Source organism: Fulmarus glacialis, unplaced genomic scaffold (genome assembly GCF_000690835.1).
Source record: "Fulmarus glacialis isolate BGI_N327 unplaced genomic scaffold, ASM69083v1 scaffold14936, whole genome shotgun sequence".
NCBI classification, from domain to species: Eukaryota; Metazoa; Chordata; class Aves; order Procellariiformes; family Procellariidae; genus Fulmarus; species Fulmarus glacialis.
Genome location: NW_009216327.1, coordinates 16437 through 35605, shown reverse-complemented (window position 1 = coordinate 35605; position 19169 = coordinate 16437). Strand labels below are relative to the sequence as shown.

Genomic DNA, 19169 nt, shown 5'->3' with positions numbered 1-19169 from the left:
AATGCCAGTGAAATAGTCCTGAATTCAGAACTAAGTACCAAAAATTATATTTAGATTTAATGAACAAGAAGAAATGATGAATTTTCAGTGCAAATTAAAGCCGTTTTGTTCTGTCTCAATAGCTGTTCTGCCTGCGCCACATACGCTATGCTGCATCCTGGGAAATTTTCTTCCCGACTTGTGAGTTTTACTTGATTGGCCATTAATTGTGAAAAAGGAGGTCACAACTCCTCTGTCCTCAGAAAACTCCCAGCAAACTCTGAGCAGCATTCCCACCATATGCTGGCATAAGAACAATTACAAATTAGTGCAACTCTGCGGTTGTACAACTTGTCCAGAATAACTGAAGCTCGCCTTTTGAAAATCCCACTTCAAATGTCAGACACCTGTGTAATGTGATGTGCTGTATTTTCTGCTTGCCTAAGGTAAACTGGGCAGCTGTTCTGATGCTTCTGCTATAAAGCTTTAAACAGCAATGAAGTCGATCCACAAAAGAAGTAAGAAATACAAATGTAAATACTGTTAAATTAGACAGTGTCTTTTATCAGGCAGACCGACTGAGCCAGAAAAATCAGACAAGCTTTCAAGCATGCAAGTCCTTTGTCAGTATTGTTTTTAGAAGTGAAACGCCACATTATCAGGAAAATAGCTGTACTTACCGCCGAAAGTAGTAAAATCTACAAAATACTGGTGAGTGAGTTGGTTCTTCTCCTTTCTTAGTTCTTATTAACCTACATTCTCTGCATTTTTGCAAATTTGGTCCTATTTCAGAGCAAGAATCATCCTGCAAAAAGGACTCTCCCGTTTGCTTCAGCTTCTTTACTTTGCGCCAGTCTTTTAACACTGAGCGAGGTATACCAGCTGCAAGAGCAAGGAGAGTTTCAGATGAGGTACTGGCAGCCCTTATTTGCAGAATCCAGTCAGATCAGTCAGCATTCAACATTTCTGAAAGTACGTTTGTTACCTGCATAATGTATTTCATTATTACTTCCATTTGGCTGCCTGTCAGCACCAAAGTTGAAAAAGCATAGTTACTGATTAGACTTACACAGGCAGGAGCACAGTTAACTACCTGCTGAGCTACCAGGAATACCTACGACACTGTATTTTCTCTTTTATTAGGTGTATTGTCCACCAAATATTCCACTAAAACCACCTTCAGAATCTCATTCTTACAAAACAAGCAAAGAAACACAATACCCCAAGAAAGAAAGGTTTGAATTCTGTTTCAAGTGAAGATGCATGCAAAAAAGGCAACAATTTAATGAATGAAAGCAGAGCTTACAAAAAAAAAATCCTACTTCTTTAAAATTTTGCTGAGGGTTACAGATATGATTACAGAAGAGCTGCTCTATTCACATGTAACTCATCTGAACTTAATGTAAAATATCCGGCATAAGGAAGAACAGAATCCATTTACTCCCTGTCAAGTTTGTTGGCTTTGCAAGGCTAAGCAGTACAATTCTATTTTCAACACAAAAGTCAGCAGATACGACACCGAGTAACATAAGGAGCAAATCTATTGAGTAATATGTGCAGTTTTCACATACACATTTTGAAACTGAACCATGTTGTTATTTAACCAGGCTGTCATTTTAATGACTTTTAAAAGTGGCACCAGTTTTATCTGCAGACAGATAGGAGTAGCTGTCATTTCATCTACCACTGCTCTTGAAAGTTCATGTCCTGTAAACAGGGGTCTGATGTAGAATGATAGAAAGGTCAGGGTGCTAACTTTGGACTTGGTACCTGGGTTCAGATCTGTATTTTGCCAGAGATGACTTGTGCAAACTTTGCAAGTGACAGACTGCCTATGCCTCAGTTCATGGCCTACAAAATGCACTCCCACCTCATCCAAGGAGTATGATGGTAACCAGACTTAAACTTGAGAGTAGAAAAAGCCAAAGTATAGGTTTGCTAGTTCAAAACTGTTTTCTGCCTTGGAACCAGAGATCCTGGGAGTCATCTGGGAGCTGCCAGATTTCAAGCTCTGTGGGCAGGAACTTGGAAGACCCCCAACGCTTGCAGAACTATAAAATGCCTTGCTTTGCAGGAGGGAGCCTTGAAGCCTGGAGCTCTGAGCGCTCTGGCTAGCACACAGGCTCCTGGGGCTTTCCGAAACAGCATCGGGACAAAGCAGTTTTCCAAGCCTGGCAGTTTCCAGATACCACCCACGCTGCGAAACTGCCACCAAGCCCCCGATCCTGAAGCACAGTTATCTTCAGCCGCCTACGGGGAGCCCAGGCAGCTGTCCCGTGGGGACCTGTGCTTTCCTGAAAGCTCCTCAAGGTTGATTATGTTTTTGTATAAATCTTTGTGGAAAGTCCTTTTTGTAAAAAAACCTCAGAAGTTATAACGAAGCTCCCCCAAGATAAACTGACAGGAGTATCAGACACGCTCCTCTATTTAATGGGTCAAGTAGGAGACACAGAAAGACCCCAGGTCTATTAAGATTTCAAGAGAGAATGGCAAGCACAAGAAGCTGCTACCACGGGACAGGCCCAACCTGTTAACGTGCAGGACACAGGCTGTGCGACTCACAACAGGACGTAATACCGACTCCTACCCATTTGCTGACCTAAGTTCCACGAAACGGTACCACAATGTATAATCATGTATCACTTTCATACTCAGGTACCACTAGCCAAAACAAGAAGCGACTGTCTTCCCTTAACTTAGGTAAGCAACCCTTCTACAACAAACCTACAAAAAATCTTTTGCAACAATACAAAGGTCATAAAGACCTAACATGTTACATGTATATGTTTACAGTTCACTTTAAGAAGTAAAACTGAGAAAGACTTCATAGGCATGTTCTCCTTGATCATCCCTTTAGTTGCGGGAGGGAAGTAACACACTACTATCACTGGACCCAAGCCAGAACACCTCAGACAGACTGCACCACTTCCAGCACCCAGTACAACCCAGTACAACTTAGGCATCAAGTACTCTCAGATACCAAAGAGTAACTTCATACACTAGGCAGTGAAAAGCCAGAGAATGTAATTACAGGGAGCAGTACTCATTTTCTTACTACCTGTACTTAAAAATTCTTGCGAAAAGTAATTTAATGGTAGACTTTCTCATACTCAACCAGAACAAAGACAAAAAAATAGTCCTTGGAGAAGAATAAATTGAGATTAAAAAAATAAGGTAAGTTCTTAAATAAAATCCCTCATGTTGGCAGACCAGTTTCTCTTTTCAGATAAATCTAGTTACAATCTGCTACTTGCTACAGCATTACATTTAAATTGAAATTTGTATTTCCCTAAATTTCTTTATTCCTTAAACAAGAGGGATGTTAACACCGTGTAATACACATGCTAGTTAGGAGTGTGAAATTACTCTCCCTCTAACCTCTTATTAAATTAACCAAATCAAAACAGAGTGGCATCAGGCTCTCAAGGAACTGCCTCTGGCTTCCTGATCAAAGGACGAATTCAAGTTCAACAATAGAGAATCTCTCCCTCCAGTAGCGCTCTAAAAATAAATGCATTAGATCTTTTAAAATATATCTCAATACAAGTGGCACAATTATATGCACCAGTCTGTTGAATTCTGATGGACAGCATAAACCAGTTTGTTTACTGCTCATTTTTAGGCCAAGAACCAGTTTGTTAACACATATATACAAAATGCTGAATTTCTTAAACCAGGATATTTCAAATGGCCTCAAGACAGATAAATCTGGACCTACTCATTTACCCAAGCATGCTTTTTAACTCTCTCCCCAGCTATCGTGCCATGACAAACCCTCCAGGATTAACACTGTTAGACTTCACATCAGTCTGTCTCTTCCAAATCAGATTAATATACTCACTGCTGTTACTGCCACTCTGTAACTTCAGCTTGCTTTTTTCTTTGGCACTCCTGCTAAGAACACCATTCGGTTTTACTTCTTCCTCTGTATCACCCTTTTTTTTCTGCAAATCATTTTGTTTCTTTTTGTAAGTTGGCTTGGGCTGCCGTTTAGTCCTTTGCTCTGACTTGCTCTCGCTTTCATCAGAGTCTCCGCTTTCAGAGCCAGACTCGTAAGTTCGTTTTGCTTTTCTCCTAGGGTGCTTATCTTCCTTCGCAAACTTATCTGCCAAGATTTTACTTTCTATGTTATTTTGCAAATCATTTGATGTAGAAGCTATTAAATTGACAGTACATGGCTTAATAATTTCTGAAACACTGTTCCCTGAATTCTCTTTTTTATTAGTGTTTTTATCTTCCTCTGAATGTCTTGTTAGCCAAGCCTTTTTCAGTTTAGTGTGGTAGTTTGGCTGACTCGTCTGGGAAGTTTGCCCACTGCCTACAGAGTTCACTTTGTTTATTGTATTACAGACGATAGCACTGTCTAGGGAGAGAGAGGTTGAAAATGTCTGATTTTTCACAGCGTTGGACTCGGTCTCACTGGTGTTACTACTTTTAAACTGAGCTGCAGCCAAGGCTGCCTTGTGCTTTTTCAAATGGACGAAGTCGGTGGAGGTGGAGAATCCCGAGCTGGGCTGAGCAGCGCTGCCTGTCTTGCCAGCGGCGGGTGTAACCGGAGCTGGAGTGCTGACCTTGCATTCCTGGGTCTGCGCCACCGCCTGACTTGCCGCTCTCGAGGCAGTACACTCCACCGGTGCGCAGGCCAAGACCATGTTCGATAAGGAGTAAGTCACTTCTGAGCTACCCCAGCTTAACACGCTGGTAGTTGTTGCTGCTGATGCGGTGACATCCGTTTTGGTACTGCAGATCATAGTTGTGGTAGGGGTGACAGCACGAGGAATGCTGCCTTGCGAGACAGCTGGAAATTTCTTTTCATACTGTGTGCGAGCGCTGTCTGAGTTCATATTTGGCAGAATGATTCTTCCAGTCTCCCTGGCTTCCGCTGTTTTCAGGCAATCTGCTTGATTTGTCACAGCTGAAGATCTCTCACTAACTCGATCTTTGGAAGCAGACTGCATTACTGGTACGCTATCGTATTTCGTGCTAGAAGGAGGACGCACAATAACAGATGCTGTAGCGGACTGTGACTTTCCACTCATTCTTTCAATGTGCCAATCCACTTTTTCGTTATTTGGGGCATTATTGGACTTCCATATTTCTGATAAATTCTGTTCAGAAGTGCCCTTGTAAACAGTCTGAGCTTCCTTAGGCTCAGGTACTAAAGTTGGTGGCTTCTGCAACTCCTGTATTTTTCCACCACCAGCATTAACGGGTTGAACAGGGGTTAGAGTCGGAGGTGAAAGGCTGCTATAGCTGCTTTCCTTCTTCTCCAGGTTCTGGTGTACAGGGGGGTGAAACACGGGGGCTCTATGCAAGGCAGGCATACTCCGGAGTGTATTTGAAGACGAGACTGACAACTGAGTAGGACTCCTGCTGTCACTTCTAAAAGAATTTACAGAGTGAGACTGCACTGACTGTGAAAGCTGCTCGGGTATCTTGCTTGCAGAGCCTTCGCTCTCTGGTTGGTGCTTAATTAAAGGAGGAGGTTTTGAAAGAGAAGAAATGTAAGAGGGGAGAGACTGGGGACTAGCTGCTGTTGAAGGACAATTAGTTTGCTTATCAACATATGCACTTGAAGCTTCCTTTGATGGGTACGATCTCGGCGGTTCATTCACTACACTGTTTGACAAGGTGGTGAAATAGTTACTCTGTGGCAAACTCTGTGGAACTGAATGCTTCAGTTTATACAGTTCTGACACAGAGCGTTCAGTGTCTTTGTCATATTTTACTGAATGGCTTTTGGGACTTGAAGATAAGGACGTTACCCTGGAGTAGTTCTCTCTCTCTCCCTCCAGTGCCTTTATTTTAGCTGTAAAAGGAGCAACTTCAATACTTTCTTGGAGTATCCGTCTGTGTTCTTCTTTGTATTTGCTCAGACGCTCCCCAGTCTCCTGTGGTGGCCTTGGCAGCTGGCTCAACATTGGATCTGCAAAATGTCTGTGCATATGGCTCTCCTTTGCTGTCTGCGTCCTGTTTTGCTCTAGCTCTGTCTTTACTGGTGCAGTTGTAACAGAACGTAAAGGTTCAATAAACGCTTTTCTCTCCGGTTCTCTGTTTGGAAAAGGTTAAGCAGACACAGGTTAGTCTGAATGTAGCCCAACGTGCTAAACGGAAGACCTCTCTTTCTATGCTCCAAACAAAGTTATCTATTAACAGAAAATAAACTTTTCTTTATATTAGGTTCAATTTTCAAAAGTCTTCAGATGACTCAGGAACTCAAGCACCATTCCAAGTCAACAGGGCAGAGTCTGTTTTGCAGCACACTGACAAGCTTTTCTCTATCACAGGCACCCACGTTTACAAATAAACTAAAAGGAAGCTAGAAGACAGCATCAGCTGCTGAAATGCACCCTCTCACACAGAGTTAAACAGCAAACTCACTCTTTGTGATGCTCTACGATACTTTTGGACAATGGCGGGCTGGAATGCGTTGTCAGTTTGAGAGGCCGAAGGGGATCTGCACTGGACGGTCGCACAGGAATGTGACTCAGTAAACCAAGGCTGTCAGCTGAGGTCACCGGGGTGGGCTGGTGTAACCATGGGCTGGGAGTATTCTGTTAACACCAACCAAAACAAAAAAATAAAATCAGATTTCAAAATAATCATGGGACCACAAGAGTTACTGTGTCAAGTCCTACCAATGATCAGAGTGAAGTAATGTATTTCAGCATCAATCATACACAGTAAATAAAATTTAACATTTTAAGTCACTTTTTGATCAACTGGAACATCTCATCATACTTCATCTGGACTTGCGGCATACAAAATAGTTTACACATTTCAGAAGCATTCTTAGAACTGTTTAATTTTCAAGTATCCAGCACGAATAGTTAATTCTAGAACGGCATCTCAAGCTCATCAAAATTAGCAAACCAAAGATAGTCTGACAGCACTTAACTTCAGTTACTAGTAAACAGACCATTAGCTCTTCAATGAATTAGTATTTCTTCAAGAAGTATTTCTTTCAAAAGACAAACACGTTTAGTATTTCTGGAAAACAATTTCATCTCCAGCTTTATAACAAATCTCAATATAAAGGACAGAAGTATCTCTTTCCTGGAAGGTTCCTCTCCTCTCCCCAACCAAATGATTAAGTATGATAATCCTAATTAATCTGCTTTGTTTTGCCAGGCATTTTTATTTGGCACAATTTCATCAGCAGCACACTATTAAAACCATAAACGTGCACGCCTGCCATACTTTGCAGCATGGCAAATGCACAGTATGCACAATTTTGTGCTGTGTACCTAAATACTCAAAAGGTGGACAATACCAACCTCCTTGTTTACACACACTGTGATAGTCTCAATTTATGAGACTGTTTTTTAATTGACTACTTGGGTAAGTTTCTATTTTCGTATCTTCTCTGAAACCTGTGTAACAACTCTGCAGAAAAGACCAAGAGCAGCTCCCTGTCTCTCTCCCCTTTCCCTCTCTCCTCTGAGACCTGCTTATGAGAAACACATGTGGAGGAGTGGAAAGGCAGGGCACCCCGCTGAAGTGGTGCTCAAGTGCTAGGGACAAGCCAAGAAGAGACTGGGACAAGAGTGAGCAGAGCTCTCATGCACACCCCAAAGCCTCTCAGTGCTAGTCCACCCTTAACTCCTGGCACTGCCCAGAACTTCTTCCCTCCTCTGCTCCTCACCAGTCCATCCCTTCCTTCTCCCCAGGCTTGGCAACTCCCAGTTGAGAACTGCTGCGGCAGAAGGGGAACCAAGAGCTCTCATGACACACGCACGCAGCACAGAATAGATCCGCAGGTGCTACAACTTTGAAGTTCGGATTTCTATACTGTTGAATATTTAAAGCAACCGCTCGGGTTTGCACTAACAGTTTTAGTGCACACGTTTCCTAGGCCAGGAGTTCCCACGCTGTGGTGAGTTCCCACGAATAGCCTGTAAGCTGTATTAAAGTATGCAAAAAAGGCCCGTCACCTTCTCCCTAGAGGAGCTGGGGAACATCTGCTTGAGCGCCAAGCATTGCCCAAACAGCTTCGTGACTCCACCTGCAACCATCTACAGCCCAGCCCAAAGACGAGAGCTGCCACAGCCACCCGCGGACGGTAGGAAAAGGTGGGCTTGGGGGCACGCTTCTTTCAGCATACAGACATGGCTCAGCCCTGAGCCGAGGGTGGCTGCTGCTGCTGTTACAGCTGAAACACAGATCCCTTTCTGTGATCGTGGCATCCATGCAAACCAACTTTGGAAACGCCCATTCTGGGTTTCTAAGACGTATTTAAAAAAGGCCTCCAGTGCGAGAGCCAGAAGACAAGTCACCACAAGACAATTGCCACATATCAACATAATTAAAAAGCTACGTGCCTCGGTATGCAGGGCTGCATACTTCAAGCAGCCAAAGTGAAAACAGAGTCTATCATAAGTTCTTCAAAATGGACTTCAGCATGGGGTGGAGCAGGCAGCAACATGAAAAGATAAATCCACCTATAGTTTTCTCTTAGGCTTTTCTTCTCTGCTGCATTTGACTTTATCACATTTTAGATCAAACTGACTTCATATTACAAGGCCAACTCAAACTGACTGTTTGGGAAAGACTTAGCCACAATGGTTTGGCTTTTCTCAAGAATGAGGCTGAGGAAGAATAGTGTTCCCCATGATGAAAAAGAAAAAAATCTCTGTAACCATTCAGAAACTCCAAGCTTTGACGCAAAGGCTTACAATTTGGCAGAAGGACCACTGTCAGCAACATGCCTTTTGTGGTCCCTGTGAAAATCTGCCCAAATTAGGCCAAGTTATAAGCCTCTCAAAATCAGTATGCACATGCTCAGTGGAGGTTTGATTGAAGCTGGCAATAAAGCTCTCCAAAGTTTCTGCCTGCGCTACACATGCTTCATCTTACGCTGTTCCTCTAAGGTGCCTGCAATGAGCATGCTGTATCCCAAGCCTGCAGGAGCTGAGAAAACTTCTCCTGTAATTGCCACGTCTGCCTGCCAAATACCGCCGCCGCACTGGGCGCTAGGCTGAAAAACACAAACCATTTCTTCTGAGACTTCAGTGGTTATACGCAGTATACAGACAGAGGAATCACCCTGACTTGAATACAGAGGAGTAGAAAGCAGATGGGAAGGCAGGGATGTGTGTCAACAGGAACAGAAGGGGAGAAAAAGATATGCCAAGAGAGGGTACACAGATAGGTGGAAAGACAAGAGAAACGGGTGTATAGTGCAAGAAAGATTTATAAATGCTAGAGTATTTCTCTTCAGAACTTTCCACTGGATTTAGGACTCCTTCTGTCTCAGCCTTTCTCCATTATTTAGCAAGCGTATATGAAATTTCACTATGAAGACGATTGTCCTGCCTCTCCTAGTATTTAACATACCTAATGGTTTTCATAGTTTGAGGTAGCAAATACTCAGCCAGTGGACTCAAGGTCCCAAACCAGCTGGTTGACCTCACTTCGTCATAAGCTAAAAACATTTTGTCCTGCTTTAAAATGCTAAGGAAATCAAGGTCTGGAAGAACTCCCTACTCACATCCACTGTGAGACAGTGGTTACTACTGGATTTCCACTCCTAGTTAGTTCTGTGCCTACTCAAAAAACCCACCGTGAATGCACACTCGGTGCGATACAAACTACCGAGTCTGTACCTAGGAAACCACTACTGGGAGACACCAGCCCCGGCTAAATACGTCATTAAGAAACGAGCACAACTTACCCTTCTCAAGGAGGCCTCTGCGTTAACAGGAGTTTCTGGGTGGACCCACTTGGAGGAGGGCAGACCGAGTCCTGAGTAAGCATGTGTTCCGTTTGGATACTGCCAAATAATTGGATAAAGCCCTAGCTGATTATAGGAAGCAGAAGGATGAGCTTGTCCAAGAAGATGTGGAGACTGGTGTTGTAACATCTGTTGCTGCTGCTGGTGTGCTAATGCCAAATGGCTTAAGCTGCTAGCATGAGCAGTCTCTAGTCGCGGATGGCCACCCAGCAAGGAGGCAGCAGGCACTCCGGGCAACACTGCAGGAAGTAGATGAGGGTGATGAACAGAATGGTGAGATGCGGTACTAAGGGGGTGAGTGTTAATAGCGGACAAGGGAGCCTGAGCTGAAGACCCAGCTAGCAGATGGGATGAACCAGTTAATGCAGGATGATGAGCGTTTGGATTTAAACAGGTTCGGTGGGATGAGGAATGCAGAGGATAATTATGCTGATGCAAATAAGGTGAAATGTGATTAGTTCCTGTTTCTTGTCCAATCAGAGTGGGGTCCCTGTACACCGTGAAATGTTCATTCTTGTCAATGATAAGAGGACTTTTAGTAGCTTCTAGAGCACTAACTCTAGCTGGAACCGGATGAAAACTAGACCTAGGCAAATCATGATCAGTTTTATTGGCTGACCTTGTTAATCCAGTAGCATGGCTGTTTTGGGAACTAACCTTAGACTTCACAGTATCGGAAGATTGGGTGAATTTAGGCTTAACATCAGGTGACTTTGTTTTAGGATGATCAACTGAAGCACTAGGTTTTGCCTTCACAGAATCGGGGACTGGACTTTGTTTATGCAGTTTACTCTCTTCTGCTAGAGAAGCTACATTTAACGAAGACATAAATGAGCCATACTGCACTTTTTCTTTTTCAGGATTTAAGTGTTCATTTACTGATAACGTTTTTACAACCCCAGGTTGTATCAAATCCGTTTTGTTAACAACACTGCTAACCCAACTTTGATCAGCTTCCTGTTTTCTTGCTTCAAGGAAATTTGCATTTGCAAACTGCTGTTTTAAATCGCTGCTGTGAGATTCTATTTTCTGAACCGTTTGCAAACCAAAGGTACTTGCAGCATTATCTTGGCTCTCTTTTTCAGAGCTGTTTTCATTAGTAATGTCAACAACACATTTCGGAGTAGGAGGTCTGGGTACAAATTGCTCATTTTTTAATTCCACAGTATGATGTTTTTCTGCATTGCACTCTTGAACATGTGGATCCTTGGCATTCTGCTCATAAGGTGTTGGCTGCTCTGCTGCATGGATCTGCTGATCCAAGAAGGATGACTTCAGTCTTTCTGTCTCTTCGTGTTTTTTATCCTCCTGTATTTCATCCCATGGAGACCGTCTATCTGTTAGTGTCTGTTCTACTCCCTCAATAGTTTGGGATTTTCCTTCTTCTCCATTTATCTTTGAAGTGTTCTTGCTTTTTAACTCATTTTCTGAATTTTGCTCTGAGGATGAATCTGTTAATCTTTTATTTGAAATTTCTGAGTCACTGCTCTCAGAGTAATCCGAGATATTGTCTGTCCGCAGTCTCTTCATATTTAATTTTTTTTCATCCTCTTCAGGTTTTCTTCTTTTGCTAAGGAAGTGTTTATTTTTGTTTTTGGGGTTTTCTGTAAAAGATAAAAACATGTCTATGACATTTTCAGTGTAACATGGTTTTAAGAAGCTCTCCCTCCCTTTCCAATAACTGCTTTTACCTCCTCGACCTATATAATCGTATCTTTCTTCTTTCATCTTCTCTTCATCAGGCATGCTGCTATCAGAGCCTTTCCTCTTATTTGGCCGAGTATTCCTCTGTTGCTGGTGCTGGTGAGAATTCTGTTTTGGTGCTGCAGTTTGGGAATTCATTGCTGGTCTGGGACTATTTGCTTGCGCACGTGTATAATGACCCTGAAAATAATTTTGTGATTAATGGACTTAAATGTAATTTTAATTAGTGACTTTAAACATGTATTTTTAATATTCGCCATATACGAAAATACTTAGGTAAAAAGATAAATGTATCTACGTGGACTGTGTTGCTGTTCTGGTTGGAACGAGACCGTCGGCGTGAAGTGATGCCAATATTTTCACCTTTCAACAAAGAGTGAACAACATCATCTAGAAAGGTCATCTGAACCATAGAAGGATCAACATTCTGAGGTTCTAACACCTGGTGTATTAAAAAAAAAGAAAAAAAACGAATCAGCAGATGTTCAGACACTGCCCAATCTGTATTTTCTGTATTGGTATTTACCAGTCTATCTTGTGTGCTAAAGACTAATCAGAGAAAAGCCTACATAATCCTGACAAGCAGAACTAACGTATGACTCTCAACAAAGGTTGGAAATAGAGTAAAACCAAAGCAAATGTGTCTTTACATATCACTGTAAAAGTAATTTTTTATAAAAGAAAAAGGACCCCACCACCACTTCCTTTTCCTTCAATGACCTGCAAATTTGAAATCAAAAGACACTGAGCTCTTCACAGAGTAACCCTTAAGTAGCAATTACAATATACAAATATTTTGTGAAATTTATTTAATATACTATAAAATACACTGCAGAAGCACATTACAATATTGCTCCCAAGAGAAGCAAAATTGCTGAAAGAAAAGAACCAAAATGACTGGAGAAAGGAACTCTTAAGACTGGTGGAGTGTTACTCGTGAGGGATGATATTTCAGAAAGAAAGAAATGCTAACCAGATCTTTAATCAATGTGTCACAATGAAAAAAATAATATTTGGGCAAAAATTAATTAGAGCAAATTAAGGGAAAGAATGTATCTGAGCATTAGACTAGTCTTAAATCTTTATTGTTACACATAATTTTGTCAGTCATTTCAAGGCAGACGGTTCATTCACTATATTAACGTTTAGTCATTACTCTGGTCTCCTGAAATAGAATTCATTACTGCCACTAAAAATACCAGCATTAATTCTTTTTGTAACATCAACTTCAGAAATACAACTAAAACCCACCACAGTAAATGTAAATTAGGGCTGTAAACGCTTAATTCAATAAATTGCGCAAGTGGATATTTCAATTGCTTGGAAGAAGTAATCGCTACTGCAGTGCTAAAAGATTTCAGCGTTGAAAAAAGAAATTCTCAACAGAGCTGACAGGGCAGACCAGTTCTTAAAACTAGATCACTTCACTTCAAAAGACTTCACTAGTCAAATAGCGACAGCAGAAGAAAAGCAGAACTGTAGGACTGGTATTAATCATATCATTGCACAAACATTCACCTTCAGGATGGTTTTAACTGCCAGTCCAATGTAAAGTCATGCTGTAGTTTCAGCGCAGTAATAGACTCGCCCCGCTGGAACTGAACCACTCAGTGTATTTCAGAGTACCACAAAAAAAATTAAAAACTCCCAACGTGTAGTTTACTTGAAGCTTGCTTTCTGAGTATCACATATCATACTCACCTGGTCATTCATAACAACCATAGTGCGGGTGAAGAGATCATGATGAGTAATGATACCAGTAAACCACTGGGTGGCAGAATCCTGTCTGTACACTCTCACCCTATAACCATTTAAGGAGTACGGACCTTTAGAAGGGGAAGAAATAAAAAAAAACATTGAGGAATTCAGCAAAAAAAAAAAAAAAATGGTTTTTCCCGATTTTTTAAGCTTCATAGCAAACATATAGCGCACATGGCACGGACAGCAAACTACAGGCAATTCTGGCACAGCACTGCCTGTGGATTTTACTTTTATTCAGGAAGACATTTTGAAATGCAAATGGTACATTTAAGTATGCTTTAAGGTCAATTATGCTAACATTTTCAACATACAATTTTCTTATCTAACTAAATCTTTCTGCAACCATGATGACAAACGATGGGAAAATTCCTGCCTACAAACAGCAACCATAGAAAAGTAATCTGAAAGGCTAGAAAGTGGCAGCAGCAGCAGGTTATACAGAAGCTATTTAACAGGCTAGTCACATGCCCAGATGCTTTGCTGGCGAAAAGATTTACATCTTGGTGGTTAGGCTCTGCATCTGCCAAGTCTTTCCCATAAGTGACCACAGAGTTTCTCTCCATTACAGCAGTCGGAAAAGCAGCTGAGTGATCCCGTCCCTGCTATGGCCACACAGAACACTCAAAACCACACACGCTATGAAGACTTTAGCTCCTATTTTCAGATATATCAACTGCAAGGAAACCTCACACTGTCCCTTTGCAAAGACCAGCTTAATTCACCTCCAAAAGCCCATGGCAGTGGGGAGATAGTATGATACAGTACTTATTTTATAGTTGGTTTCAAGACCCAGAGATTCAACAATTTTATTCACGTTCAGTGTCTCATTTGATCACCAGGACCCTAAGTTTCATCACACTTAGTGTTTATACAGCATTTTGTATGACCAAGCAACGCTGCCACCAAGTTCAGTGCCAACTGTGCGGGTTTCGCTGCTTCCGCAACCAAACCCCAGGTCAGGCACACAGGAACAGAAGCAAAACCAGTCAGTGACAACCTACAAAAAGCCTAACTTAAATGATTTAAGAGTGCCTAGTTGCTTAACCGCACAGGCAAGGCCAGAATTCCCCTGTCTTTCCTAAAGATTGTTTTTTTCCAATCCCTGCCCAGTACATTAAGTAAACTCAAACATCTGCAGCAAACGGGCCAAGGAACTCGCAGGTGACAGCTTTCTCCAGTAAAATATCCATATTCACACGACTGGGTCCGTTATACTCTCTGCACGAGAAAGTGTGTGATCATAAGGATTGTTTTTAATGTCAACATTTGAGAGATCAAGAGAAGTACAAAAGCAATAATAACTTAGACATTTCCAAGTGGTTTTAGGGTTTAATTTTGGAACCTTAGCAAGGCCTTTTGAAATACTTTTTGCATGTGATTATCTAGGTTTTAAAACAGCTGGAAAACAGAAACACCATGCAATGGCACCCTTTTACCCACATCCACATCATTCACTGCACAACTGAAACCTCGAGACCCAGCGAACCCTCTGAGCTACCAGCATCAACTCATCCCCAGAGCATGTTTCCAGCTGCACAAACAAGGGTCAGAAGCGCGCCAGGATGGGCACTGCCAATCACCAATACGTATGGGCAGAAAAAGAGGAAGAATCTACAAGCTTATGTCTCAGATTCCTGGTCTTGGACCAGACGGGGTTCCCGTGGGGACACATTTCCTGATGGCTTCTCTCCAACCCTTACTCCATATGCCCCTGCAAAACGCCTCCAGCTCAGCTCCCACACTTCTGGCTGTCTGACCCAACCCAACATGTCTCAAACTCTTCATGGCTGTCCCAAAGCTCTGCCTTGTTCAGACAGTCTCAGTAAAATTTTGCCTGTGTCTCTTCGTGCAAATTTCCCATTCCTACCTTCCTATCCCAGCTCCTCCTCTCTTGCATCCTACTGTTAACTGCACAATGATTTTCAGTCTCTTGCATAACCAGAACCAGCCTCTCCCCTCTCCCCAGCTTCTTGTCTCATTTTAGCATTTACGATTCCAGGCCACTGGCTTCCAAGTCCTTTCCCAGTCTTCTCAGCTTACAAGCTCCATCCTCCCCTCTCCATCAGCTTCCAGCTTCTCTTACACTCTTCTGCACTGACCCAGTGCCAATTTCTTTCCTCTTACTCCTTGTTCTAATCTGCGTCTGCCCTTCATCCCAGCTGTTATCCTATCTATTTTTAAAAGAGACTTTATCTACCTTTAAAAACAGTGGGGGGTTTTTCTTACGTGCTCCTGGGGTGTCAGGAAGAAGGAGAAAGATTAAACTGCGGTCATACGACACAGGACAGCTCAGCTCCAGCCCAGCCCAGCCCAGCCACAAGCAGTCATTACAGGAAAAGCCTGGCTTTGTCTCCAGTCCCTGGCTGAATCACGCTCAGCTACACATTGTTGAAACAGCCTGTGCAGTACTATCAGGAAATATCTTCAGGGCTGAAGCACACTCAGTGTTTCAAGAGGATTATTATACACGCAGCCTCAGAGATTGTAGTGATAATAAATCTAATAGGAAGAAAAAATTCAAAGATTTTAATTGTTAAAAATCAAAGACACTTTACTATGTCCCTTGAACTGCTTTTATTTGTCCCAAAAGCTTTCAACTTGGCCAAGTTTGGGAGGAGTTTGTTTTTTTTAAAACAAGGAATAAACTACTTTCCTGCCAAACTTACAATCTCTACTGCAAAGCATGCTTCTGTGACTGCCGCCCAAAGAAAAGGTCATGAGGGCCAATTTTTTTCTTTAGTCTCACTCTTGTAAATAATTGGACCAGTTTTGACTAAAATCCCCCCTCCTCAAATTAGCATATTTCTTTTTAAACATTTGGAACCCGATTTTAATGTTTTTCTCCGACCCTCCTCTTTCTTTAGATTGACTATCACCGTCAGAATGCAATTTGAATAGAAAATACTAAGATACTAGATGATGGCTTCAGCATCATGAGACAACAAGGAAAAGGCTGGATCCTAAAAATGCTGTAGAGGATGAAGAAAGAGAATATGGTAACAACCTTAATAGATGCGTCTAGACAAAGTAGAACTGAAAATGTTGCTTAAATTGCAGGGGACAGGAAAATGGTAATAACGGAGAAGGTGAAGAAAACCAGAGAAGGGAGGGGAGGAGCAAGGAAGGATAACATGACTAGATTACAGCAACTGGCACTGCTAAAGGGCTGTCCATAAGCCACCGAAAGGTTTGTGCCAAACACAAAGTCTCTGTGACCAGGAGCAGATTATGCCCCAGGAGAACGTGACAGCAGTGTCTGCTGGCTGACCGCTGTCCCACGGGGCTGAGGTGGTGGCACTGTAAAGGCCCTCGTGGCGGATGGCACGTCACTGCCCGAGGAAGCGCGTCTCTCCTCGGGCCACACTGCGTCACATCAGATGAGCAAGTGGATTTGAACTGCAGCTTCTCCTTAGATGAGGAAAGCTAGTCTGCAAGGACATCTGGATTACACTCACCTCATCATCTAAAATATTCCTAATTTGTGCACTTCTAAGCATCCAAACATCTGTTTGACAAATTACACAGAATTATATATATAAAGACAAAAATACAGTTCCTGGAATGATGGGATGTAAATGAGTTGTGTGGATGACGGGCTGGCAGTTTCATTTAGATGATTATTTCAATATTGCTGGGGCTTTGCTCAAGTATCGATTCTGTACCAGTGTACACGGAAGCTTTTATAATAGTCTTATTATTGTTACTCTAATGAAATTAAATAAACAAGCTCAATTTTAGATTCCTTTTCATATAGCCCTAATTTGATTTCACATCACCTCTCAATCCAGTTTTGGCTGCAAATTTCATCAATAGACTATTAGCTCATGTTGTATCTGAGGATATTAAGGTAAAATCTAAAATGACTAACACTGACATACCAACTTAATATCTACACAATTCCGCGCATTATTTTCTTCAGCATCCTTTCTCTGTGGCCCGTAAGAATAACCCCATCTAGTCAAATTAAAAACACCACAGAAAGAAAGATACAAGTTTTTTTACTGTAACTTCAATATTATACTTACCATATTGCTTTGGTCTTCTAATCTTAGTTTTATCAAAGAAACCAGACAGCAAGCAAACCTCAGCACCATCCTTATAATATCAGATTATTTACTGCTCCCCTCCCCATCTTAATTTACACAATGACTGCTTAAGCATTTTTGTCCTCAAATTGCTTTACTGCTTGCCTAGGGATTTTAACCCAGACCCACAGAGGTTAGTTTCTGCGTCCCATTGCTAGGAATGCCTCTGTACAGCTGCCTGTCAGTTCTGCAGAAAGTTAATGAATATACTGCAAATGCATATAATATTTTTATTATCGGCAAGATTGAGCCAAAATAATTTATTCTAATTCACACTAGTTTTCACTTAACTTGTATCTACAGTGTGAAAATGATGTATGTGTTTGCTGCAACCTTCCAGCATTAGAATCGCGTTACAAAATCATAACTGATTTGAAAGGCGCTTTTCAATCAGGGCTGAGGGTGTGGGGTGGGGATCTGAAAGTATTCTTCACCTGTGACAGAACTGTGAAGAACTACAAGCACAGACAGATACCAGACTAGTTATCACAAGCAATAGTAACACTAACAGAGCACAGAACAGTTTTAAACATGCTAAAAGGTGTGTGGTTGCCATTCATACACACTTATTTTCACAACAAATTTTACAAAATACCTACGTTCAGACTAACGATATTCAGCTGTTGCTGTAATCACTAAGACATCAAACAAGTTAAGAACAGTCTGAAGAAGTCATGCACAGCTTCTTACATAGTCTTGTTTTCTGGAATTAACAAATACTTCCAAAAAATAACTTCCAAGTTAGAAATATGTTCTCCATTATATCACAAATGCTATGGGATGAGCCCCACACAACTAATGGCCTTAAACTAGCTAACACAAATAAAAATAACACAATTTCCCACATAATTACCTTGCATAAAAATCTCCTGAACCTTTTGTTCCTTTACCCAGGCTTTTACCTCCTCATGTAACTGCGGGTTATCCCTGAGAACTGGGTTTAGACTGTCTACGTCGTCCTAAAGTAGAGATTAAAAAAAGAACCATATGTTATGTTTACTTGTAACATTTCTGTTTATTTTCCTAGATGTATTTTAGAGTACAATATTAAGTAGTTTGATGCTAATTTTACTAATTGCCTACAAATCCCTGTGTTATTTTTAGAAAAAACTTAAAAGTGCAACATAGTGCTAGAAGTTATTTCCTGGGAACATGCTATGTCAGAACCCACATGTGGCCAGACTTGTAAGCTATTAATAGGATCACACTTTCATAAATACTGTCTTACTACAAGCTAAAATTGCCCTCTAAAGACTTCAATGTTTACAGGTATGCAGAAGGAATTGTTTAAATAATGATTAAATGAATTTTAAAAAAAAAAAAATCTGTTTTCCATATCTGTAAAATTTAATATGGACTTATTGAGCACAAACATAGATATAAAACCCACAAAGATAATGCATAAGAGGTAGCTGTATTTTAAGAGAAACAAACATTCTGAGAGAAACATCATTACTGATTTTCAAATATGTAGGCCTTTGTTAATTAGGTAATTTCAAACAAGACATGCTTTAACTTTTATTTTTATTGCATTCAGTTCTCCTGGAAAAGACTCTTTTTTCTCTATTTGAGTAGGACATCATCTGGGAAATTAAGACATATTTGGTTGCATTGTCCTCCTAACAAGGAAAAACTAGGCACAAAATCCGTTTCGTATCCTTGAAAGCATGGCTTAAACCATCATTCATCTCTAGACTTTCAGAATACCTATTTCTCTTTATTTCAGAACAAACTTGCCATTTCTGCCTTTGAGGCTGTGGCAGTGAAATAAACCTGCACCGCAGCCTGGCAACTCCTCGTGCAGAAGACGGTCTTGGAAATCCATGAGCTGCAGGAACATTCATTTGTGGCGACAGAACTTCAGACAGCTAAAATAATCAGAGCGATTCTCCACATACAAAATGTAA

The 19169-nt window shown here is 41.4% G+C and overlaps 1 protein-coding gene across 1 annotated transcript in view; it reads right to left on the bottom strand.

The window, feature by feature from the left end:
• The window catches only part of JMJD1C (jumonji domain containing 1C), a gene marked incomplete at its 5' end in the record, with an annotated part of 39652 nt that extends 21431 nt beyond the window's left edge, over nt 1-18221 (bottom strand). Inside the window, 8 exons of the mRNA XM_009579268.1 lie at nt 660-861; nt 3824-6030; nt 6361-6533; nt 9653-11316; nt 11404-11596; nt 11715-11858; nt 13118-13242; nt 18116-18221. Coding sequence (XP_009577563.1) covers nt 660-861; nt 3824-6030; nt 6361-6533; nt 9653-11316; nt 11404-11596; nt 11715-11858; nt 13118-13242; nt 18116-18221 — 4814 coding nt within the window. The remainder of the gene's footprint in view (nt 1-659; nt 862-3823; nt 6031-6360; nt 6534-9652; nt 11317-11403; nt 11597-11714; nt 11859-13117; nt 13243-18115) is intronic.
• Between the last annotated feature and the right edge of the window lie 948 nt (nt 18222-19169).